At 54.9% G+C, this 24,639-nt stretch overlaps 4 protein-coding genes across 6 annotated transcripts in view; 3 read left to right on the top strand and 1 right to left on the bottom strand.

Annotated features, from left to right (window-relative positions):
- DNAH17 (dynein axonemal heavy chain 17) overlaps window positions 1–3,339 on the top strand; it is a 33,353-nt gene extending 30,014 nt beyond the window's left edge. The window contains exons 76-80 of the mRNA XM_068209864.1: window positions 146–328; window positions 986–1,168; window positions 1,366–1,509; window positions 1,997–2,222; window positions 2,966–3,339. Of these exons, the coding sequence (XP_068065965.1) occupies window positions 146–328; window positions 986–1,168; window positions 1,366–1,509; window positions 1,997–2,222; window positions 2,966–3,213 (984 nt within the window). The 3' untranslated portion in view covers window positions 3,214–3,339. The remainder of the gene's footprint in view (window positions 1–145; window positions 329–985; window positions 1,169–1,365; window positions 1,510–1,996; window positions 2,223–2,965) is intronic.
- On the bottom strand, window positions 3,007–20,958 carry PGS1 (phosphatidylglycerophosphate synthase 1). Of its 3 annotated transcripts, none has more exons than XM_068209849.1 (10): window positions 20,799–20,958; window positions 14,645–14,834; window positions 14,196–14,273; window positions 13,208–13,307; window positions 12,371–12,560; window positions 11,872–12,050; window positions 10,463–10,996; window positions 7,029–7,177; window positions 4,864–5,006; window positions 3,007–3,147 (listed from the first exon to the last, which is right to left on the bottom strand). In XM_068209849.1, the coding sequence occupies exons 1-9, from the start codon at window positions 20,882–20,884 to the stop codon at window positions 4,887–4,889; spliced, it is 1,626 nt and encodes a 541-aa protein (XP_068065950.1). In that variant the 5' UTR covers window positions 20,885–20,958; the 3' UTR covers window positions 3,007–3,147; window positions 4,864–4,886. The 3 variants fall into 3 exon arrangements, with proteins under 3 accessions (XP_068065950.1, XP_068065948.1, XP_068065949.1); XM_068209847.1 differs by lacking the exon at window positions 20,799–20,958 and adding an exon at window positions 18,483–18,668; XM_068209848.1 differs by lacking the exons at window positions 3,007–3,147; window positions 20,799–20,958 and adding exons at window positions 3,461–3,588; window positions 18,483–18,669.
- The window catches only part of HGS (hepatocyte growth factor-regulated tyrosine kinase substrate), a 45,172-nt gene continuing 40,608 nt past the window's right edge, over window positions 20,076–24,639 (top strand). The window contains exon 1 of the mRNA XM_068209843.1: window positions 20,076–20,088. The gene's annotated coding sequence lies outside the window, so the exon portion shown is untranslated. The remainder of the gene's footprint in view (window positions 20,089–24,639) is intronic.
- Window positions 20,098–22,662, top strand: SOCS3 (suppressor of cytokine signaling 3). Its single transcript, XM_068209861.1, has 2 exons — window positions 20,098–20,249; window positions 20,816–22,662. Exon 2 carries the CDS (start codon window positions 20,883–20,885, stop codon window positions 21,510–21,512), a length of 630 nt encoding a protein of 209 aa, XP_068065962.1. The 5' UTR covers window positions 20,098–20,249; window positions 20,816–20,882; the 3' UTR covers window positions 21,513–22,662.

The raw sequence follows: 24,639 nt of genomic DNA, 5'->3' as shown, positions 1-24,639 counted from the left end.
ACACAAGTTAAAAAAGAGCCTCCGTGCCCACAGGCAGGTGCCATTAAGGGCCCCAAGAGTGGTGATGGGTTTTCAAGGTTGCAGGGAACTTTGGGCTCCTCTGCCTGCACTTCCAAGCTAACGCTGGCCCTGACCCTGCGCTCAGGCCTACCACCAGTACATCGATGACAACCTGCCAGGAGAGAGCCCCCACCTGTATGGCCTGCACCCCAATGCAGAGATGGGTTTCCTGACCGTCACCTCGGACCGGCTCTTCCGCACAGTGCTGGAACTGCAGCCCAAGGAATCCGAGGCTGCCGGAGGCTCAGGTGTCTCCCGAGAGGAACAGGCAAGTCAAGTACTGTCTCCTTATGGTAGAAATTAACTGATTTTTTTTTAAGGTGGGGGGAAATAATTACTGTGGGAAAAAAACCTCTTAAGGGTGACAACTGCGAGGCTGGAGAGGGGAGGCAGATACAGGTCTGGAGACAACTGAGAGAGCAGGCCCCATGGCAGGAAGGACAGGAGAGGGAGGTGATTCCAGCACAGCCACGCTGTGGTCATCAGCCCGGGGATGGCAGCATGCACAGCACAGAGGCAGCTGGCAGCATGGCCAGGAACCTCACCCCCGATGGGCCACTGGCAACACGTGGCTTACGTGGGGCTCCTCAGCAGATGGAGCTGGCTGAGGAACCTCCATTCATGACAGCAACTACTAAAACCAAAGATTTAAACGAATATTTTTTAGTCTTCTTCCTGACTGCCTGGACTTTATACTTGAATTTCACAGCCTCCATGGCCTCAGGTCTCTTACCTTGGCTATCAAAAAAGAACTACAGTTTTTAAGACCCAAGAGTAGTTAGTAACAGAATGGAGCATTAGTAACAGAGGAGGAGGTACAAAGAAACACCAGGGCAGAAAAAGAAAAAAATCTTACCAAGTTAATTAAATGGAAGCTGCAGCATTTTTCTCTGGGCAAGAGCAGTTTATGGCATTCTCATTTCAGGTGAAGTCAGTCCTGGATGAAATCATCGGGCAGCTGCCGGAGCCGTTCAACATGGAGGAGATGATGGGAAAGGCAAAGGAAAAAACCCCATACACTGTTGTAGCCCTCCAGGAATGTGAAAGGATGAACATCCTGACCAACGAGATCAGGCGCTCGCTGAAGGAGCTGGACCTGGGACTGCAGGTAGACAGCAGGCAGCTGCCTGGATCATCTCCCAGTATTCCAAAGCACTCTGCCTTTGCTGCAGCTCGCACCCATCAAGCTGTGCCAGGTGCAGCCGGGCAGCCCCAGCCTTCTGCTCCCTGAGCCCAAGCACATCCCTCGGGCTGTCCCACCACCGGCTGCAGGTGGCACTGCCTGGAATTTTCTCTTTTTCAAAGGGAGAGCTGACGATTACATCCGAGATGGAAGAGCTGGCAAATGCTCTCTTCTATGACAGCGTTCCAGAATCATGGACACGTTATGCCTACCCCTCCCTCCTCAGCTTGGCAAACTGGTATGCGGACCTGCTCCTGCGGATCAGGGTGAGCAGAGTGTGTGTGGCTGTCAGAGCCTGGGGTGCCCCAGGACTCTCCCCACCAGTGCACTGGTTTATTGGTAACTGGTTTATTTCTCAGTGTCAATTTAACCAGCCTGAAGTACCTGAAAAGGGCTGTTACTCCAGGAATGGGAGCACAAGTCTGACCAGGGTTCCCATTACAGTACATCACTGTAGCAAAGGAACATCGGTTCCCCCCCATTACAACTCTGGGTGTCCCATAAAAATATTAATAAAACTGGCTATGTTAAAAAATAACAGCAATATTTTCTGCACTATGAATTCAGGGTTTCAGCTTCATTGCTGCAGGGGAATCTGCTGCTTATTCCTCCCACACCACCTCCAGCCAGTCTCCATTCTGCAAGATCAGCTGAAGCTTGGGTTACGCATCGCAAAGCATCAGCTCTATCACAGTGTCCTGCAGCTCACAGCGCACCCTCCACCCTAAGGCACTCTGCTGGTTTATTTTCCAGGAACTGGAAGTCTGGTCAACAGATTTTGTGCTGCCTGCAACGGTGTGGCTAGCGGGATTCTTCAACCCCCAGTCCTTCCTCACAGCCATCATGCAGTCCACAGCCAGGAAAAAGCAGTGGCCACTGGATAAGATGTGTCTGGCAGTGGATGTGACCAAGAAAACCCGCAAGGAAATTACATTTCCCCCTAGAGAAGGCTCCTACGTGCACGGGCTGTTCATGGAAGGTAAAAACTGCATCTCTGAGGTGTTTCAGACATGGAGCACGCCCAGCTCAGCCCCTGTCCCTCGTGCAGCTGAGCAGTGTCAGCACTTGCTGGCCGGTCTGCTCTGCCCCACGCTGGCGGCAGCTCAGAGCAGGGAGCCCTGGGTCCACCTGGGTCCATCTGGGTCCACCTGGGTCCAGGCTCAGCCGCCAGCTGAGGGCAGCACTGCCCGGATCACACAGCCTTTCCAACCAGAAATTTGTGTTTTAGCAATTTAGGCTCCAGCCCATGAACCCCGGGGCTCCTGGAGCTACAGGGCTCTAGTGAATACATATGTGCTCAAGCATAGTTGATGCTCGAGTAAGACAAATTGAGAAACTTAAATCCACGGTAATTACTGCTAACGAGAGGGAAGGAGGCAGTTTGGCAGAGCAGCTGAACGGTCCACTTAGACAAAAGCAGAGAGACCGTAGGACAGCATGTGACAGATCCCACCACGGCCGGTTCACCTTGAGCTCTGCAATTCCCACATAAAGCCATGCAGAAGGGAGGGGTGGGGACAGAATTTATTCAGACATCCCACACACAGTAAGGCAAATGCAGTCCTGGGTCACAGTGAGATGAGAACATGTCAGACTACCACCACTGAGCCACTCCACCCAACCTTAACCTCTGAGCTCCCAGCCATGAGTAGCTGTGAAGCAAGGCGCTGGGGAGCAGCCCGGGGCGCTGTCAGGGTCCCCTGACGCCTGCGGGCCCTGCAGGTGCGCGCTGGGATGTCCCCTCGGGCTCCATCGCGGACGCACGCTTGAAAGAGCTGACGCCCGAGATGCCGGTCATCCTGCTCAGAGCCATCCCCGTGGACCATGTGGACACCATCAACGTCTACGAATGTCCCGTCTACAAGACACGGATGCGAGGGCCCACCTACGTCTGGACCTTCAACCTGAAGACAAAAGAAAAAGCTGCCAAGTGGGTCCTGGCTGGTGTGGCTCTGCTCCTAGAGGCCTAGACTTTACTGGCAATGGAAAAAAACAGTACTTTTACTTGCAAAAACTCCCAAGTTGTGTAACTCAGTCTATGGTTGATTGTACCAGAACTATTTTAGCAAAGTATCAATAAAACCAGTGCTGGAAGCGCTGCTGTGTGGAGCCTGCTCTTGCAGCACACGGGGTTCTCAGGTCGGATACTGGCTTTCCACTGGTGGTTTCTGACGTGGTGCTGGTGGGGAGCCAGACCACCGTGGGAAACCAGACCGAACAACTGCACACAAGTGCCTGACTCTTTTCCCTCTTCTGGCTCTCCATCTTCCCACAGCTCTTTGTGTGATGGCTCAGTGCAAACTGAGCAGAAACTCCTCACGCTCCTGCATGGAGCAACTGTCTGGCTGGAGCAGATGGGAGAAGAAAGGTGCAGATTTGGTCCAGTTCACCCACACCCAACCTGCACAGCCCAGAGAAGGTCCAGCTGCAAACAGGTTCCTCTCTGAAGTATGTTATTTCTATCTCTAGGGTACAGAACCTACTCAGCCTTTTCTTCACAACAAATAATTTGTATCAGCAGTAACACACTTTAAGGTGAGTAGATCTGCCAAGGCTGGTCCTTTTGGCATAAAACAATTCACCAAAATCCCACCCTGTGAAATATTTGAACATACAGTTACCTCACACTTTCATCACAGCTCACAGAAAAGCCCCAAGGGCAGGCACAGAGGGCAGCTCATTTTTTATAGAGCAGCAGTATTTACAATCAGTTACGACTGAGTTTCACACTTACCATCAGCTTTTTTCAACTGCCAGAAATCCTGCTTGTGCCACTGCCAGATCAGAAACCCTTGCTCACACCCTACCCTGCACTCCCACACCTTTTTACCTGGCTTCCAAACACCTTCTCTGCACGATGTTATGGTTCAAGCCTCCTACTTCCAGCAAGAAACATCCCAAACCCACACCAGCACTAAAAGTCTTCTCCTGCCCTTTCACAACTCATGAACGACACTTGTAACATATCTGAATATGAAGGAGCCAGGCAAACCCTGCTGAGGGGGAGGCTGTTGTTAAGTAATAAAGGGCTGTGGGAACACACCCTGGCACACAGTGTCCACTGCACGGACTGTGCCTGGCACAGGAACAGGCAGGAGTGACAGCCTGAAGTTCAAAAGGGCTCGAGTCACGGGGCAGTGGAACCACCAGGAACCCCAGGACACCACAAAACAGAAAAGCAAAACCAACTGCCCCTGTTAACCAACACTAGAGGGGCAAAGCAAAACCTTGACTGGATACAAAGACAAACCATTTAAAGTATTCCAGCAATGCTTTCTATTGGCTGGTCAAGACAGCACAAACACTGTCTCTCTCTGCGAAACTCTGAAAGGGACATTTCAGAAAGGGAGTTTTATTTCCATGCATGGAAAATACCACTGTATGGGTTCTCTGCCAATGGCCCTTCCAGAAATTCTAGTAGACAAAACCCAGTCAGGATCTGAGCACTGAGCCCAGTCCATGGCAACCAGTACCCTAGAGGAATCGAGAAGTTCCTGGTTTTCCCCACATGATCTGCATGGCCATGAACTAATTGCTCAAATCTTTCTTTCATGACAGAGCACTGCAGCTATTCACTACAGCCAGTGCAATATAATTTCCCATAATGGCAGCAAACTCACCCAAAGCAGCAACTTTTCTTCTTTTAAAAGAAATTCTTGATCAAAGGTGTCACCAGCTTCACCCACAGTTTCACATAACGACTTGGCTGCTCAAACGTTGATGTTGAGACCACACCTGAGCAGAGGTAAAGATGCTCTTGCTCCTGAATGGGGAAAGAAACATCATCTCAGTAAATCCCAAGTGTTAAATTACATAATGGTCTTTCAAGAGAAGCAAATTCTCAGATAAAGCTGACCAGGGATCTTGCCACAAGAATGCACCATTTCTCCTCAAGAATTTGCAATTAAAACTCTACAGAGAACAAGGCTAGAGGGTTTTGCTTTTTTGTGCCCCACAGCTGCATGAGCTGAGCTTCAGTTTCAGAAAACTCCTCAAGGCCAGGCTGTAATTGCCAGAAAAGGAAACCTCACCCAAACCTCCTGGGACTGGCTTATGCAGCTCTTTCTAGACACAGCTCAGGCGCCGTGTTTGCAGATGAATGTGCAGTCATGATCTCAGCTAAATTACCAGAAACACTCGGGCCCTCACAGCATGCACCCAACTGCTGAGGGAGGAAATGAACCACCCTGCTGATAACACGCTCACAGCACGTGAGAGCAGTGCTTTGATCACAGGTAAGTGGGGTTTTTAGCACAAACAGTCAGGTTTCAGATCTGCAAGCAAACAAGGAGCTGAACAGCTCCTGGAAGTTTGTTCATCTTTTTTTATAATTGAAGCTGTCACAAACAGCAGAACTCTGCACTATTTAAATTCAGGGTGGAATAGGGAAGCAGGAACCAAGTACTGCAAAGTAACACCAAAAAGATGAACCAAGACATTAATCTGCCAATTCACTCTAATTTGAGAGCCCTCAAATGCTCCAAGAGCTATAGTCGGCCCTGCTGTGAGCATTCTACTCCACGACCATCCATTATGGTGAGATCTGAGCACCAGAGGCAAGGCCAGTTCCCTGAATCAATCTCAGTTCATTCACAGAAGCACCCAAAGACACCCAGACCACTCCCATTTCTTCCCAAATCTCAGCACACATTTTTAAAATGGAACTGAACATTACATAGGCAAAGTGATTTCATGGCAGCATCCCAGGAATGGATTAAGTCTTCTAAAAAAGACCACAGAAAGTAAACACGCAGCCCATCTCAGAATCAGCTTCCAGCAACAGGGAATGGTTTAAAGCCCTTTGAATGAGATCACTGCAGCCCTGTGTGAGAAAATTCCTTTGTGTCACATTTCCATTGATTTTCCCCTTCCATTAGAAACAAGCAGAGGCAAGATATGAATTGAAATACTCAAGCAACTCTTCCAGTAATAGAATTGTTTTTGATTAGATACACTCTGACTCATCCCAGGGAAGAGCCCTGATGCAAGAGGGCAATTCCCATTGATCCTGCAGACAACTCTGCCAGCACCTGCCTCACACAGTGCATTTCTGAGGTCTCCAAGTCACACAGAGGCACCAAACATCTGCTTTGAAACAGAACACTGCAGGATAAATTACAGGGGACAGAGTTCCAGCAGAAGATTCAGTCAAGACAGCTGGAGAACCAGGCAGGATTCGGAGCAGCAGCAGAACTGCTGAGCATTACAAGCTGCCTGATTAAAAACAGCACAGAAAAACCGTGGGACATTGAATATCAAAGCACTTAAACATGTTTGTGTCAAGGTTATATAATGTCATATTATTATTCAAGATAAGGATTTTATCATAGAACTTCATGGGCATCCCAGCCAGTCCAGAAACCCTCTTCCAGTCCAAGCTCAGACACTCCAAGGGCCCGGCCTCATTACTCCAGAACCTGCCATGCCCTGGGCAATGCTCAAATGCTGGGGTTAAGGCTCAGAGGTGCAGCGTGGCTGGTGAGCAGAGGAGCCAGCAGGTCCTCCCAAGGCTCTGTGCACATGCAGCCCTGAGCACTCCCAGTACCGGAGGTCACTGGGGACACACATTCCTTCCCGTTATGGCCTCATTTCCCAGCACTGGGTACTTGCAGCAGGCAGCTCATCAATAGTCACTTCACTGACAGCTCCTCAGGACTCCCCATGCTGCTCCAGCAGCTTCTGAGTTATTGTAGCTGGAGGTTTTTATTGCCACTGCATCCTCAGCATTCCCTGTGTGACCCAGAAGTACAAGATCCCCACTGCATCCCCGGAATCTGCTGCTTACCTGATGGAGCTGCTGCTGCAAGGCTTTATTTTCTGTCACTATTGCAACCTGAGCTTCCAAGTCGCGATGAACCGATCGATATCCGAAATTTGGAGAGCCAATCAGGGTCAGGCAGGGCAGGTCGCTCCCTGCCAGGTACAGCCAGAGGCCTGCAGGAAAAATGAGGAAGAGAGGCAGCGTGACAGCCAAGGGAGTGGCCAGGGTGGGCTCACACGGTCCCTTCACTCAGGATGAATTAAATGCTTTAAATGTGGATTACAGACTCTGTACAGGACCTCGAGAGCAGAGAGCAGCCCAGCAGGGCCTGCAGGGCTGCTCTGCTGTGTGTGCAGTGTGTGCCATGTGTGGGGTGCCCTGGCACAGTCCAAATCTGAGTGTTCTGACTGGAAGTGCAGCACCCCCAGTGCACCCCAGGAATACACAGCCCCAAAACAACCCAGAGCAAGTCCTGTCGCTGCATTAGAGGCTGTTTTGTACCACAGTGAATTCAGAAATGCTCAGAGAAGACAAGCAGGATTCCAGTGAAGGAAGCAGCCCCAAAGTCCCAGCCAGACAGGCTAAGTCTGTCCAGCCTGTCCCAGGGCCAGGGACCAACCCCCATCCCAGGACCATGACATGAAGAGGCATCTCCCAGCTCTGGCAAGTGAATTCACATGCCACTGTGAAGAGACACAGAGGAGAAGTGCAAATTATTTCACTCCCTCACTTCCAGAGGAGCCACCAGGGATGAGCTCAGACTCTTGCCAGGGCACCTGGCCCCCATGGTCACTCACCAACACAGCTGCCACAGCTCTGCCAGCACACAGAGCAGGACAGAGCCCGGGACAGGTTTTCAAGGGAAAGATGGAAACATCACATTATTCTCAAGCACAGCACTGCAGCAGGGCAAGAAGGAACAGCCACAGGAGAATCAGGACTGCTGCCAAGGAGAGGCTGTGTGGCCACTCTGCACAAATGGAGCCAGAAAGCCTTTGCTCTCCTCAGCAGAGCCCTGGGTGAGTCTCTGGTAGAGGCTTATCCCCATGGCTGGTCACACACAGACTGCAACAAAGAACCCGTAGCATAAAAACCACCTCGGCCTTAAAATAGCAGCAGGTTTCCCAACTCAGCCCCAGAGCAGTTCCAAGAATGCCTTGAGTAAGATGCTGCCGATTCACTGCCAGTTCCTGTAAGCTCCTCCCCGCCCCCACAGCACACACTGACAGAGCTGGCAGTGCCCTAGTGCCACGCTCCAGCCCCCGCAGGCTCAACCCACCACAGCGGGGCTGGACAGCCCACCACAGGCCCCGGGAGCCACATGGCACAGGGTTTTGTCACGTTCTGCCACCAAACAGGACCCTGCCAGGGGCTGTCTGGTGGCTGACCAGCCAAAGGCTGGACCTCTGCCCAAGCAGCAGCCATGAGGAACAGATTCCTTGCCATCCCAAGTGTCCTGTGGCAGTCCCACAGCCTTTACAAGTCTCTGGTTTCACGGCCATCTGGCAGGATCTGCTCAAACAGTGACTCACCTTCCAGCAAGGGGAAGCACAGCTTCCCAGCGCCACTCAATAGCAGTGACAGGGTTTATCTCACAGCACACAGCCACCTGCCCAGCACCCTGCCATCACAACGTGCTTGGAAAGGGACCCTGATCCCAAGGGATGTACCTCTGTCACCCCCAACACCACACCCAGGGAAGTGGCAGGTAGGCTTTGGGATGTCACACCAGGACAGCTGCTGGCAGTCCTCCTCAGACGTGCACCCCATCTGTGCAGAGCTCTGCTACACCTGCATGGGCACCCAGGAGAGACATCCCTGGGAGCACCACCTGACATTGTGCATGCAGATACAAACATGTTAAGGGGAGCAGGAGGGGCACGAAGCACAGCCCCAGTGTTTGGGGATCCCATGGAAGACTCAAGCGTGTCTCATGTCTCAGTCCAGAGAGGAAGCACCAACAGGCACTGTTTGCTGCCGGGAATCTCATGTCCTCAGCCAGGAGCTAGGCTCCATGTGCTCCTTGTGCACATGCCCTTCACATCTCCGAGGCTTCCTCCCTTCCCTCTTCTGTCCTTGTCCTCTCTGCCACACCACGTGACTGCTGCAGAAGGAAATGAGGTGAATCCAACGTGTGCCAAGGGCAGAGCATGCCAGAGGAGGAGCTGCACATGACCCTCCCAGCACTCTGAAGGGGAATGGAAACAAGGCAGCAAATGTCTCCAGCTGTCCCTCCTGCTACGCACTGAAGCTGCTGAACTCCAAGCCCTGCATCCCTCTCCAAGCAAACACCACACAGCAGAAAGCCCAAAGCACTGTCCCACAAGGCCTGGTTGGCCCAAACAGGACCGGTGACCATCTGCACTTTGGTAGCTGGGAAAAGCAGCCCTCGTTTCTGGGCTCAATTTATGCCAAACCACATCCCACTGGGAGTTAGCAGTGCTCAACAAAGGCAGAACCTGGGAAGCACAGACCGCTCCATCACGTGCATCCTGAAAGACACGGGACACCCCAGCAGGCAGGCAGGGCTCTCCCTTGTGCTGCCCTGTGGGAGATAAGGGATTTCCCTGCACTCCCAGCCACGCTGGGGAGGGGCACTCTGAGATCTGTCATTTCAACACAGAGGCACCCAGTAGCACCCAGGGATTTTCGACAGTTGAGAAGGCTGCTGACTCAGCTTTCCCTCCCCACCACCTCTGAGCTCCCTCTGAGCACCCCTGTGAGAAGCAGGGGGATGAAGCCATTCCTACTAACAGCTCTCTTCAAAACAGGAACGGCGTAAGGCCCAGTGTTCCAACCACAGCCCAAACACTCCATCTGAAGCACCCTGCTGAGCCTGTGGGAGCTGGGCACAGTGTATCCAGCAGGAACCCAGGGTCTCCCAGAGAAGACCTCGAGACCATTCATTAACTCATTGCATGTTAGTCCATATTCCTTCCTCAGCCCCTTGCCCGCATCCCCTGTGAGCTGGGAACGGGAGCTGGTGCACATCCCCCAACACTCACATTGTCCCCACACAGAGCTGCTGCTGGGAAGGCCCCAGGAGCAGCTCCCTTCCAGACCTGCCCCCGATACAGCTGCAGGGTCCCCAGCAGAGTCAGCACTCCTGCCTGCTGAAACCTGCCCAAGGGATACAAGAAACTGCACCAGGCACTGACTGCACCACAAACACATCCAGATGCTTCCTTTCCTTCACATCACCTTTCTCATCCAGACAGTGCTTCAGTGCCACCACAGGAACAGCTCTCACATCATCCCTGTGACTGCACTGAACCAAAGGCAAAGGCAAGCGATCCAAACCCTCCAGGTTTACACAAGCACGTTGTTTGAACCTTGGAGGAGTATTTTGAAGGTTAAGCCCAGACTGGCACCCAGCCAGCCCCTTACTCCTTTTGCAATCCAAATGCACAGCTCTCATACACCTCTGAACAAGACCCCTTGGGATAAGGGCTCCTTACCTTTGGCATGGAACGTCCACCCAGCACGGGAGTACTCCTGTAGCTGCACTCTCTCCTGCTGCTGCAGGCAGCAGACCTCACTGTAAAACTGCTGTTCAATGTAAACGTAGGCAGCAGGGATGGCACCTGCCACCCCTTTGGCACCAAAAAACCCATTGACCTCTGGCGAGGCCAGGAGGATCCGGTACTTGGCCCTTGTGCCCAGGATGAGGTCCATGTAGGCCTGTGTCAAGTTGAAGTAGCCAGTGGTGAGGTATAGCCTAGCATCCCGCTCAGCCTCTGTCAGGAGTGTCTCTGTGACCATCTCGTCTATTTGAATCCCAAAAGGTTTCATTTGGATTAAGGGATAGATCCAGGTGTCAGGCTCTGGTTTCAGACTCCCAGATGCCTGAGAGCCTTGCTGGGATAAGAGGGAGCTGCCTGGCTGGCTGCTGTGGAAAGTCTTTGCATGAAGGAGCTCTTGCCGTGTGCGGGCAGAGTTGATGACCTCCATGACCCTCCGGTTGGCAATCTCACAGTAAGCCACTTTGTCTCCTGCAGGCAAAGTCAGAGAGATGTGTCTGAGGTCTACAGACACAGAGCTACGCGTCACCTCTGTCGCCAGGATACAGGAACAAACAGGAGCCAACACAGAGGGCACATGACTCTCTGTCTTAAGGCCCAAACCAGCTGTTTCAAGGTTGGCAGAGCTATGTTACAGAAGAGAAATGCTCAACAACTGGCAGCAGCCTGAAAAATCCTCTGAGAAAGGAAAGGACGAGGGCAAGGCAACACTGACAACCAAGAATGAGCTGGAACACACAAATAAACTCCCACCCCCAGCCTGAACTTACATCACCCAGCAGTGTAAGGCCAGGACAAAAACTGATGATGCAATCAGCCTGGCTCATCACTGCCCTTCTCTGCCCAATTTTACGCTTGTTCCCAGTCTTCCTGAACTGATCCTCATTTGATTCCCAGAACAAACTCCACTACAAAAGATTAATTACCAACAATAGCAGCACATTCATAAACCCTTCAGAACATGCACACCCAGAGCACCTGGAATTGCAGCTGCTAATACCAGAAAAACTTCCTAAAGGACTGAAGTTCTTGTTTAAGGCCAAAAGCAGCACATTTATGAGGCAGCACTGAGACTGTTTCAGAGTTACTTCCAGTCTCTGCATGCCCTGTCAAATCAGCCTATGACAGCCACTGTGCTAGGAAAACTCCAACAGACCCAGTCCTGAAACTCAATCAATCTTGATTATAGTACTGGATGGCTCAAAACAGGACACCCCACAGTCTGAACAATGGTCAGATACCCAGCAATTCCCACATGGATGGAGTCTAAGTCATCCTTAAACCTTGGCTGTCACTCCTCTCCTCTGGATCCCATCACTCAACCAGGTGAGACAACTCCCTCCTACCCTGGTATGGGTGTACCATTCCCTCCATCATCTGGACTGTATCATCCTGCTGTAACTGCAGGGACACATCTCCAATCGCGTCCACAAGCTCCGTGAAGAAGTCTGCAATCTCAGGAGAGTCCCGCAGCAAGATGTAGCGGTCCTGACGGTTGGTGAAGTACAGATCACTCAGGTTTGCACTGAAGAGAAAGGGAAGAGATGGGTTCAGAGCACAGACACGATTCTCAGCCTCCCAGGTCAGGCTACAGGCCTCACTCTGGGATAGCTGTACTAAAGCACAAATTGGCCATTTCCTTCAGAATCGCAAAATATTTTTCCCGTTAAGAAAGGCTCGCTTTCATCCTGAGAATGTGCAGGAACTGTGGTTGCTCTCCCATCTCAGAAGAGCACTGACAGGATCACGATGGAGTCCAGATGTTCAGACAACTCTGGCAGCACCGACACCCTGCCCAAAGGCCAACAAAACGACCGCACCAAGGCCGGATGCAGCAGGACTCACCCGCTCAGGATCACGTTGTCATCGAAGAGATAGACCTTGATGTGCTGCAGCCCAATGGTCTCATTGAAACGCTCTGGAATCAGGAGCCGGAGAAGTCCACGCAGGTTTGGGGTGTGGAAGAGGGACACACGGACTTGCTCGGGAAATCGCTGCAGCAATGGGATCAGCATTGTCCGAGAATTCTTCCTGCCTGGGAGAGAAAGGGAGTTTCACACAAAGATCACACAGACAGGACACATCATGACACAGCTCTTCAGCTGGTTACAGGGTGAGCACCCCTCCCATCCACTGGCACTTTACATGTTTTCCTTTTTTCTTTGTTTTTTTTTTTAGATCACTTTCATTTGCACTATGTCAATATTGAAACTGACATTCAAAATCAGTCACAGGGCAGGTCTGATACTTTTCAAGCTTCTTAACCAAGCCTCACCAGCAATGGTAACACATCTACAAGAGCCACTGCAGATGACCACAGGCTCCTGATTCAGTGTGCTGCTGCTGCTTCCAACAATTCCCTTTCTCCTTTCAAAATGAAAATGTAAGTGAGCATGATGGGTAAGGGCAAATGCACTAACAAATGAACCAAGCAAAACTACATAAGTTGCTCAGAGTAGTTTGGTTCTTCTTGCTTCTACCACCTATTTTTGGAAGAAAAGCTGTTCAGCTTGAAGATTTTCTGGGAATATGCAGTTCTGGAATACAAAAGGCCAATCATGAAATGTGCATGCTTTAAGCAAGTAGGTCCAATTGGCCAAGATACCCACTCTGAAAAGAACTGTCTCTCTAGCCTAACCGTAAAATCAGGCTCTGACAAAAGCAATGAGCAGCAATTCCTACCCCGGGAACCCCTGGTGTAGTCGAGGAGAATGGAAACTCTGAGGTCGGGTGAGCCTTTTGCTTGCAGTGATTTCTCCAGTGTTTCTTCTAAGCAATACACCTGCAGAGAGAGTTCTCTCCTCATTACAAAAGCAAATACATTTCCAAGGGAAGTGCTCAGCAGCAGGAGACCCTGGCCAAAGCCGCTCCCACACCCTGGTGCAAGTCCTTCCTCCTTGTGCCAAGCACAGCCAGTTCAGCCTTTGCATCTGCCAGCCTGGCAGCCTCCATCAGCCTAAAGCCACAGATCAAAGGGCCTCAGTTTTACATGTCCACATTCTTCAGGTCTCACAAGAGCAATTAATGTTCACAGAAAAAGTTCCAATATCATTACGAAATTACAGACTCGCATCACCAAAGACAAACATTGGCAGGAATTCACTGCATTTTTAGTCTTTAACTACAAGGTTGTTTGTCAGATGCAAATTCAAATGCTATGTGCAAGCCCAGACAAAGCTGGGCATAAATCCTATGCAGGCTCCATCCACCTTTACCCTTCCAGGGCATTTGCTTCCTAACATCAGAACCTGGCCAAGGCCAGGCTTCTTCCTCAAGCCCTTCAGCAAAAATGCTTTTGTTTCCAGAGGAAAGAACAAAAAAAGGCAAATACCATGAAGCAAAGCTGGCCTCGGTGTCAAATGCAGAAAACCAATCCTTCGTCTGTGTCCTACACCTGGAGCACCAAGCACAGCACCACACACCTACAGCTACAATCCCGTTCGAGAAAAATGTCAGGGAAAGATAGATTCCCATGACCTGAGTTTTACAAAGGCCCTCCCCCGAGCATTCTGAACAGCAGGCCAGTCCCTTCTGACAGGGCCAGGCTAACTATCCCCTGAAGTGCAGCAGTTCCCTGGCTCTATACTAGACCTCAACCAGAAGTGTGCCTCCCTTCCACATCCCTCCCCTGCATTCCCTTCCTGGCCTTCCCAAACCCTTCCATACTCACCAGCTCCTGCTCAAGGAGTCCTGTTCCCAGGTACAGTGAGGCCATCACCACCCGCTGCTTGGCTGCTTTTATCTGCACCTGGGAGCAGCAAAAAACAAGTTCAATGTCACACAGGGTGTCTGGTCCTGAGGAGCCATCAGCCCAGACCTGGCAGTGCTGCACTCCGCTGGGAGGATGCCTTCAGCCACATCTCTGCTCTGGCTCCCTGGCCTTGAGGGAGGAAAGGCAAGACATGGACAGTAGCGACATAGAACACACGGAGCTCTGCGGAGCCACAGCAGCACCACTGCTGCATCTAAAAATCAAGGAAGAAACTAGTGCTTTCTGGGAAACTGAAGAGCACACTCCCTGCAGCTAAACCTATTCCATACGAGAGCAGTTACCAGGCAGCAGCTGCAGAACTGGGATTGTATCAAAACCATTCCCACAACTTGCATCCCACAGCTTACCTTCAAGAGTTCATAGAATTCTGCCGGGGATGAAAGCACCTTGACATGCGAGCTGGAGATCCCAAATTCTGGGACCAGATTCCTGATCCACTGGAACCTGTGTGCTCCTTCTTGACAGAGGGAACACGGTGGGGCTGTGATCACTGGAACAGGAGGGGTGAGTAGTGGGGCTAGAAGGAGCCATGATGATCTGTACAAAGAAAGATGAAGAAATTCTTTATAGTGAAACTTTCGCTTCCAAGCAAGACTCCAAGCAGGCAAAGGAAGAGCTGCAGCCAGGGACAATACATGGCAGGGATCCACAATGGCAAGAAAGCCTTTCCCTTTCCATAATCTGATCTGAATCACCAAAGCCAAATGTAGAAACAGAGAGACACAGGCAAAATGTGGGAGAACAGATCTGAACATCACCAGCTCCTCCCCTGAGCTGGCATGAAGATGAGGGGAAACAACTACTTCATCAGGACAACATGGCAGGGGAAGGAGGCCGGGAGCTGCAGAAAATGAGTGTGGATGCTCAGGTGTCTGGTAGTGCTGCACTGGTACCACCTGTACCTGTAACCAGTCACTTCTGGATTGTCTCCATCACACACACATCAGCCAACACTCCATGTCGAGCTTTGTTCTCAGCTGGGCTGAAGTTCACATTTCAAGTTTAAAGATCACACTGCTTTAAAGAGAAAAATGCCTCCATCCCTCAGTCTTATCCAGAAATAGATCTACAGCACACAAGGTGGCCAAGTGCAAGCCCCAGCAAAGGCAGAGCAATGACACCCCTAGAAGGACCCACAAAAGGAGCGACTATGTCCCAGCAGGAATGCACCAAGGGCCACAACAGGGATCCATCTCCACTGGCAATGCCACTGGCATTCCGCAGAAGCACAAGAAAGGGTCGCAACTTCCCCTGCAAACCTCACAAAAGGGGAGGTTTCCACACATTCCCTGTGAGAGAGGAAACTCGTCAGGAAACTCGTTCTTCAATAAATTCTGGAACAAATTTAATTTCTTTGAAGTCACTTTGGGAAGAAACCAGCTTACCCCCAGCGGGTGACAGGAAGCAAGCAGCAACTTCTCCTCTCCGAGGTTTCACACATGCAAATTTATCTAGTCATAGAATAACCCCCAGCAGGAGCCTGTTCCCATGACAAAACCACATTTCAGCACAATTAGCAGCAGCAGCTCCCATGAGATCCAGGAATCCATGAGCAAGGGACTGAACTGCATCCCTGAACCCACACGAACCATTCCAGTCTGCAAACCTCACTCATGGGAGCCACACTTCTTGGGATGGAACTGGGGCAGCTGTCTTACCCTGAGGACCACCAGGTCCTCGGGCCAGCAGGCAGCCACCGTCCTGTGGCCCATCCTGATGATTCCACCATCACCACACACCAAGAGGAAACTTGATCACAACCTTTACCAGAATTTGTTACGAGGAACTTCTGGCTTTTTACCACAATCCAGAGCCCAAATGAACAGAGATTCCAGGAAGATGATTTCACTCATCTGGTTCATGATACAACCCGGGATCTTCACAAGGTTTCCAAACATCCTTACAAGGAAACCAGTTCATAGTGGCTTTTCCTGTAAAATCCACGAGTTTGTCACTGACTATTCATGAACACCGAAATCTGAGTCAGTCAGTGCAGGAATTCCTGGGATGGTGGGTTTTAACAGATCATGTGGACTGGGCACAGCCTGAATACCCAGAAGTGACAGAGATCACCAGCACCGGCTGTTAAAAACAATGCAAATATCCCGTAAAAGGTGCTGAAAAAATTAAAGCAGAACAGAAACATGAGAAATACCACTTTTCAGGCACATACTCCTAAGTCTCTACAGAACCGGAGCACAACCTTCATACACCTTTGCTCACCTCAAGCCTCAAAGGCCACACACAGAGAGCAGATTCCCACTGTTCCATCTCTGCAAGGAAGCATGGCACAGAGAGCTACAGGAATTCACACTGGATCCAAAAACACAGGGTTTTAAAGCCTACCGAATGCTCAACCCACAGAGCAGTGGCATCGTTGGGCTCTAACCCAGCCCCACAGGTCACAAACAACATCCTCTGGAATTATTCCCAGGGAGGAAGCAGTGGCAAATTTTATGTATTTTACTATAACAATCAACAGAGAAGACTATTGTCCTCATTATCTAATTGGCCAACCCAATTACCCTTCCAGAAGCCAGACCAGTGGCCAAGCAGACACCTTCCAGAAACATGATTCCAAGAAGGCATTTTCTAGCAAGGATTGTTGGAACTGTGAGTCCAACTGCACCTGTGGCCCTGTACCTGCCTGCCTGGAGCTAGGGGCAGCTCTGAGGGCAGCTCTGAAGGCTGCAAGCAGCGACAGGTTGAGCTTGGAGCATCTGGACTCTGACCGGAACATTTAGAGGAACATCAACCTGCAGCACCAGTACTATTTGGTTTGATTCGGATTGATTCTGCATAGGTCAGTTTATCCTCACTAATTGCATCCTCCAGATTTTTCACTCCCTAAGTAATTTACAATGTGTCGACACTGTTTGATCTTTCAACCCAATACTGAAATTTACACCTTATTCAGCATTGAGAACCTATGGCTTTTAGAATTATCAAATAAATCTGTATCTTGCTCCAGCCACAGAGCCACTGGCAGAGCAACTCGCTCCCAGAGCAGCAGCGTCTACCCACCAGTGACTGACATCAGCTCAGTGACTACCAGGTACAACCAATCCCTGCAACCACGCACACACAACTATCAGAAATCATGGAACATTATGAAGAAATCATCAAAATTCCACACTGTGACAAAACAGGTTTCAGAGGAACAAAAAGTGAACTAGGGGGAAGCCCTTTCCACGTACTTCACATCACTGAGTTAACCAGAAAGAGAAAACGGAATCAAAAGGAACCACCTCAGAACCCTTCTGAATAAAAAGTTTACCCTAAATAGAAACAACGGATTTTTTGGGGTGTGTTCTATTTTTTTTTTAATGTAGGTTTGGTACAGAAACTCACAATGCAGCTGAAACTCCTATTCACTGTAAAACCTCATCTTCAGAACCAGAGGTGAAGTGAAACTGTGGGACACAGTGCTGTCCTTTCACCCACACACCCATCAGCACACAGGGGGATCTACAGTGCTGCTCTGTGAACTCAGTGATTGCTTTCCAGGGCTCAGCCGAATTTATCTGCCCTAAGAACACCGGCGAGACCAAAAGAGAAATGTGGCAAGAATTTCCTTGGTGTGAACAAGAACACAGACTGATGACCCACCTCCCCCGGGAGCGCGGTGACAGCACAGTCACCGGTGAGAGCCACGGCCACTGCCGCCGGGCACAGCGTGCCCTGCCCCTCCCGCCTCCCTGCCCGTCGCAGCCCCGGCACAGAGGGCACTGACACCGTTTCGGGGACGGGGCACCTCGCCCCCCGCGACCAGCCGGCCCGGGTGGGCTGAGCCGAGCACCCAAACGCGGCCCGAGGGCTGAGCTGTGACAGCCGCGGGGCGCCTGGGGACACAGATGCCGGCTAGCGCCTGGTGACAGTGGGAGGCAAGGAAATGGGAAATGAAGGAGAAATAACGCTCAGCTGTTGTCCCGAGGGCGATCGGACAGTGGGGCGAGCTACAGGGGTCTGCGAGAGCAGAGCCGAACCCGGCTCCGACCCCGGCCTGGGGGTACCGGGCCGCCCCTTTGCCCCTGCGCGGCTTTTCCACGGGGCTGGGCCGGGCCGGAAAGGGGAAGCGGCGAGAGGGGAATGCCCCGGTAACGCGACACCGGCTGCGGGGGCGGCCGAGGGCTCCCGCTGCCTCCCAGCCCCGGGAGAGCCGGCGGGGTCCCGGCCGGTCCTTACCTGCGGGCGCGGCGGTCGCGGCCGCGGGAGAGGCGGTCGGAGAGGCGGCCGAGCAGCGCGGCCAGGCCGAGGCGGCCCCGCGGCAGCCAGGCCGAGAGCCGCCGCCACAGCGCCGCGCCGCCCGCTGCCATCGCCCGCGCCTTCCGCTTCCGCGCTGCCATGGCGACACCGCCTTCCGCTTCCGCGCCGCTGCCCGCGCCGCCGCCCCGCCCGGGCCCGACCCGCGGCGCCCGGGAACCCCGGCCCGACCGCGCGGCCTGCCCGCCGTCCCCCGCCGTCCCGCCCGCCTACGAGCGCGGAGCCCGCGCAGGGCCGGGAAGGGTCCCGGAGGAGCTCAGGAAGGGCTCGTTGTCCGGCGGGGCCGCGCCGGGGCTCTCCTGGTCCGCACACGTGGGACGGGCTCACGCGGAGCCAGATCGCCTGCCCGGCAATGTCACCCCACGGTGTCTCTTCTCCCCCCGGGGCGAGCCCCGCCGCGGCTGAACGGCTCTGAAGGGACTTACACGGTTCTTGCCCGCGGCGGAACCGGCGTTCGCCGCCCCGCCGGGCAAGGCAGAGTCCGGGGACCGCGGGTCCCCCCGCCAGGTCCCGATACGGGGAGCCGGTCCCGCCGGGGAGCCCCGGGGCTGCGTCGTGCCCGTCCCGTCCCTCCCCCGCTATCCCTGCCCGCCCCGGCAGCGCTCCGGAGCTCGTTTGCATTTCAGAGCAGCCGGTCCGCCGGCGCCGATTCCCAGAACTGCCGCACTGGGTTGGTCTCTGCCGGGCAGCGGCCGCTCCTCCGAGGCAAATTAAACTGTTTAAAATAAACCCACGGACAGAGCTCGGGTTGTGTGCGAGCTCCGAACCAACAATTGCCAAACGGGTGGGGAGGGGAGCTCCAGCGCCGCTCCTCCCGCCGGGCACCGTCCCCACCGTCCCCGAGGGCCCGGGGCGGGGCGGAGGGCTGAGGAACCCCCTCGGACCGAGCCCCGGGGAGCAGCCACGGGCGGGGGGCCTCGGTCCTGCCGGGCTCCCCACCAGCCCCCATGGCCCCGCAGACCGGGCAAAGCACCAACCGCGCGGAGCGTCCCGGGGCTCCCGCAGCCACCGCCGCCCGAAGCGGGGCTCGGGCGCGGGGATCGAGCAGCTGCGGAGCCGGGAGCCCCCGCACAGCCCCGGGTGTGGATTCCCCCTTGTCTCCAGTCCGAGGGTACCCCGCGGGTCCCCCAGGAAGCACGGCCGAGGCTGACGGCACCCTTGCGCGTTGGTCTGGAAATGAGGGCTGGCAACGTGGGAACGTGGGACCGGCAGCCCCCGCTCGGGTGTACCCCCGGTGTACCCCCCCATCAGCCGAGCCCAAACTCCTCGTCGGGGCGGGCCCGCGGCCCGGCTGCCCCAGCAGAGGCGGGGGACGGCGAAGGCCCCCGGGGCGCCGAACCGGGGCTCTCCGTTTCTCTGCAGGGCGAGGGGCGGGGGCAGCCGCCCTGCCCAGAATGGGCTGTCGGGGCCGGGTCGGAGCGGGAAGGGCCGGGGCTGGGGCCGGAGGGGCCAGGCCGGGGGCCCGCGGCTGGCAGAGCAGGGGCTGGCGGGGCGCCGGGGGGCCGGGCCGGGCCGGGCCGGGCCGGGCGGGGCGCGGGCGGTGCCGCCGCGTTACAAGAAGCCGCGCAGTTCCAGGAACCCGAGGGCGGGCGTTGCGCCTGCTATAAGAGGCCGCCCCGGGCCGCCTCGGCAGCTTCGCCGCCGCGCACCGGCCCCGCTCTGCCGCCAAGACCGGCTCCTGCGCCCCAGGTACGGCCGCGGGAGGGAGTCCCGGAGAGGACGGGGGGACAGCCGGGGATGCCGGGACCTTCGGCGGGGGGCGATCGCGGAGGACCGGGGATGCCGACGCTGCCCAGGGAAGGGGATCGCCGGGGATGTTGGTGCCTCAGCGGGGCGATAACCGGTGGCCTGGGGTAACGATGTGCCCCCGGGCGTAAGAGAGCGGGAGACCATCAGAAGCGGTGCTCCAAGAGAGGGGAGAGAGCGGGAGACCGCAGGTTTGCCCGTGCTCCCGGGAAGGAAGAGCTGGGGACGGGAGTGCCGGTGTCGCGAGAGGCCAGTCGCCGGGAAACGGGGGCTGCCGGTTCCCCCGGGAAGGGAGAGCCAGGGATGGGTGCTGCCGGTTCCCGGGAAGAGAGAGCTGGGCAGGGGGGCTGCCGGCTTTTCTGGGAATGAGAGCTGGGGAAGGGGATTGCCGGGAACCGGCAGCGCTGTTGCTGCGGGAGGATAACAGCCAGGGACCGGGAGTGTAGGTGTTCCCGGGAAGGGAGAGTCGGGGACCGGAATACCGGGACTCACCGCTCTCTCTGCCGCAGGTGATGGTGTAGCAGCGGCTGCTGCTGGCAGCAGCATCCAGAGCACACGAAGCTGGCTCCCTGCGCCATGGTCACCCACAGCAAGTTCCCCGCCGCCGGGATGAGCCGCCCCCTCGACACCAGCCTGCGCCTCAAGACGTTCAGCTCCAAGAGCGAGTACCAGCTGGTGGTGAACACCGTACGCAAGCTGCAGGAGAGCGGCTTCTACTGGAGCACGGTGACAGGTGGTGAGGCCAACCTGCTGCTGAGCACCGAGCCGGCTGGCACCTTCCTCATCAGGGACAGCTCAGACCAGAGGCACTTCTTCACCCTCAGTGTCAAGACAGAGTCGGGCACCAAGAACCTGCGCATCCAGTGCGAGGGCGGCAGCTTCTCCCTGCAGAGTGATCCCCACAGCAGCCAGCCCGTGCCCCGCTTTGACTGCGTGCTCAAGCTGGTCCATCACTACATGCCACCCACACCCTGCGCCGTGCCTGAGCAGTCTGGGGGGGCCCTGCACCCCAAGCGCACCTACTACATCTACTCAGGTGGCGAGAAGATCCCCCTGGTGCTGAGCCGCCCGCTCTCCTCTAGTGTCTCCACCCTACAGCACCTCTGCCGCAAGACCGTCAACGGGCACCTGGACTCCTACGAGAAGATGACTCAGCTGCCAGCCCCCATCAAGGAGTTCCTGGACCAGTACGATGCCCCTCTCTAAGGGGCCAGCGGAGCAAGGTCACATGCTACAAGCACAAGAGCAGGGGACAGGCACAGTGCCCCACCGGCACAGGAGCTGGCAGGGTATGCCGAGCCTCTCGATCCAGGAAGGAGAGAGGGGGAACTGGGGCAAGCTGCCATGGGCTCAGGGCTGTGGCCAGCATTGCTGGGCACCCTTGCTGCTGGGGGGACTCCTCATCAAGCGTGACACCTCCTCCCCACAGGGAAGAAGATGGTTCTGACCAGACTGTGGATGTTACAGTGAACCCATTGGCAAAGCCCCTGTGGGCTTGGGCAGCCAGGACAGCTCCCACAGCACGGGGGAACGTGCGCCCCACCAGCCCCATCCTGGGGGTGTCCTGGTGAGAGCCCCTTCCACCCTCAGAAATGGAAAGCACTGGAGCCCAGGAGTGCCTGATCACTTTTCCTCAGTTTTAAGGGGAAGGTGTTTTTTGCCCATACTGTACCTCTTGCTGCCTCCTTGTGGGTGAAAACTCCTTTCACATCAAGCCCCAGACTAAGAGGTCGATGCCTTTGCCCTGCGTTGCCATTTTCCAGGGGACTAAGCCTTAATATCCCCCCTGCCCCGCGGTCTGGGTTAGTGCACGTCAGCTGGTGACGTGACAGCTGCGCAATGACGGTCCTGCTGATGTGCTGTGAAGCTGGAGGGGAAGCGTCGCGTCCCGATGCTGCTGAGTCCCTCACAACTGCATCTGCAAGGATCACCCCGAGGACGCTGGGCCCTTACTCCCTACAGTGACAGCCCACCTCCGCCCGGCGACTCCTGCAGACCCCGGCTGTGCTGCTCTGCAGGGCCCCAGTTCCCCGCAGGAACGCAGAAGGACGATCCCCTGGAGCGTGTCATCTCGTGAGTGCTTTTCTGCGTCCACCCAGAGAAGTAGTTGGGTTTTCTGGCTTTTTTTAATTTTTATTCTTATTTTTTTAACTGAAGGGATGTTTACAGGCCAACGTGAATCACTGTCTTTTATAAAGATTCCATCTTCACCTCCAGCCTTGAGGGCTGAGCAAAACAATGCTTGAAAATTCAACCAAAACCAAACTCAGATGAAACTTTGCACATATTTATATTTATATTCAGAAAGAAAATGTTTCCATAATTTATAATAAAGAGCACTATTTTTTAATGAAAACCATCAGATTTGGTTTGATTTCTTGATTTCTCTCTCGCACCCCTGAGGCCGCTTGGCCCCGGCACAATGCTGGGATGTGTTTACATCACGTAAGCACCGTTTCCTGGAGCCGCTGTCCACACCGGGTGATCCCACCGCGGTGACTCAGCCCGGGTGCGTAAGCTCTGCCCCAGCACTCAGGTATGTCTGAGCCCTGCGATGTCGCTCCGTCTGCCAAGCCATGAGGATGGGATCTGCTCCTGGCTCGCACACACGGTGCAACCATGGGACAGCAGACATGGCCCTGGGCACAGGAGGGGCCGAGCTGGTGGCCGAGGCTGGCCTGTGGCACAGCCCCAGTGCAGTGCTCGTGAAGGGCCGAGTCCTGCCTTCCCCCAGACCTGTTTTGGCACATGCCGGGGTGAGGAGCTGCAGGAGCAGGGCACTTTGAGGCACGGGTAGGAAAGGGTCTGCAGGTGCTCCCTCTGGGAGTGTAGTGGGCTCGGAGTAGGGGGTGCCAAGACAGTGCTCACCCCCACAGCACAGAGAGAAAAGCTCTGTCCTGTGCAGAAACCCAGCTGGGCACAGATGCCCAAGGGAGAGGAGAGGATTCAATTCTCCTGGGGATGTCCTTGCCCCCAGAAGCTCCTGTCTTCTGCTGCTAGGGGCATGAAGTAGGCATGGGAATAAGCCTGCAGCTGCATCTGGCTGGTGTGCAGTGCAGTGCCTGGCTGAAGAGTTGAATGCAGGGATGTGGGTGATCCCCTGGGAGCAGGTCAGCCCCCCAGAACTGCCCCAGAGCCCCTGCCTGTGAGGAGCAGACAGTGCCCAGGTGCTTTGTGCCCAGGCCTCAGGCTGCAATCTCCACACTGTAGGCATTATGCCCGGCATCAGGAGCAGTGGTCCCGCCCCCCTGGGGAACCCCGGCTGCTGGAAAAAGGATTTCCTTAGGAATCAGCCTGGACCAGAAGCATGGTGAGTGTGCCAGTCCAGGCTGTGGGCATGGCACAATCCCAGTGACTATTTTGGGGCCACTACGTGTGGCTGTGGCACACGTGCTGCCAGAAGTGCCACGGCCTGCCCAGGCACCCGCTACAGCTATGCAAGGAATGTCCACGCGCACGGGTGGCTGCCTGCCAGGCCCTGCCGAGGCACATCCCCGAGTTTCCCTGTTCAGCCCTGCGTTTAGGGCTCCCAGCAGCACCAGTGGTGCCCGGCCCCATGCCAGTGATGGGGTGGGAGCAGTGCTGCAGCCACAGCAGCCCCCAGCTGGCAGGAGTACCACCACTCCCCCAGGCAGGATGAGGCGAATCAGGGGATGAAAATCAGGGCCCTGGGGCTTTATGAGCACACCCAGCCCTCCTGGCAGAGCAAGGGGTTCACAGCACCTCATGGTGGGGCAGAGTGGGAAGCTGCCCCCAGGGACAGCAATCAGGCTGCCCACAGTGACCCTACCCATGTCCTCCCAGCCAGACCCCAGCCTTCCCATCTCTGTGGGAACAGCCCCAGCTTCTTCACTTCCCAGAAGGGCCCTGGCATTGCCGACCAAGGGCCTCTTCCCTCGCGGTGCTGCAACCCGTGGCTGAATCAAGAATCCGGGAAGCTCCGCCAGCCCTACGGGTTTCTTGGAATAAAGCCAAGCTCGCGGCAGCAATGACGCGGCGGCCGGCGGGCAAATCCCTGCTGAAGGTTTCACAAACCTCTCTCTGCTCCAGAGCAGCTGAGCGGACTTGGCCCTGCGTTTCGTAAGCAGTCTATCAAACATGTCCCACAGCCAGTTCCCCTCTGCCCTTCACCAGGGCTGGGGCAGCCGAGCTCCCCCTGGGAGGGTTCCTGGATGGGCAAGATGTTATCAGGGTGATCAGACCCTGTCACCGTGTGGTGGTGTCAGGAGCCAGCTGGGAATTTGCACAGGGCTCCAGAAGCAGGGCTGGGACATCGGCGTCCTGCAGCTCTCCACATCCCAGACCTCCTGGGGCTGGGCACCAAGCAGCGCCA

Source organism: Anomalospiza imberbis, chromosome 19 (assembly GCF_031753505.1).
Source record: "Anomalospiza imberbis isolate Cuckoo-Finch-1a 21T00152 chromosome 19, ASM3175350v1, whole genome shotgun sequence".
NCBI classification, from domain to species: domain Eukaryota; kingdom Metazoa; phylum Chordata; class Aves; order Passeriformes; family Viduidae; genus Anomalospiza; species Anomalospiza imberbis.
Note: the sequence above shows the minus strand (reverse complement) of the source record. Positions and strands in the feature narration are given on the sequence as shown.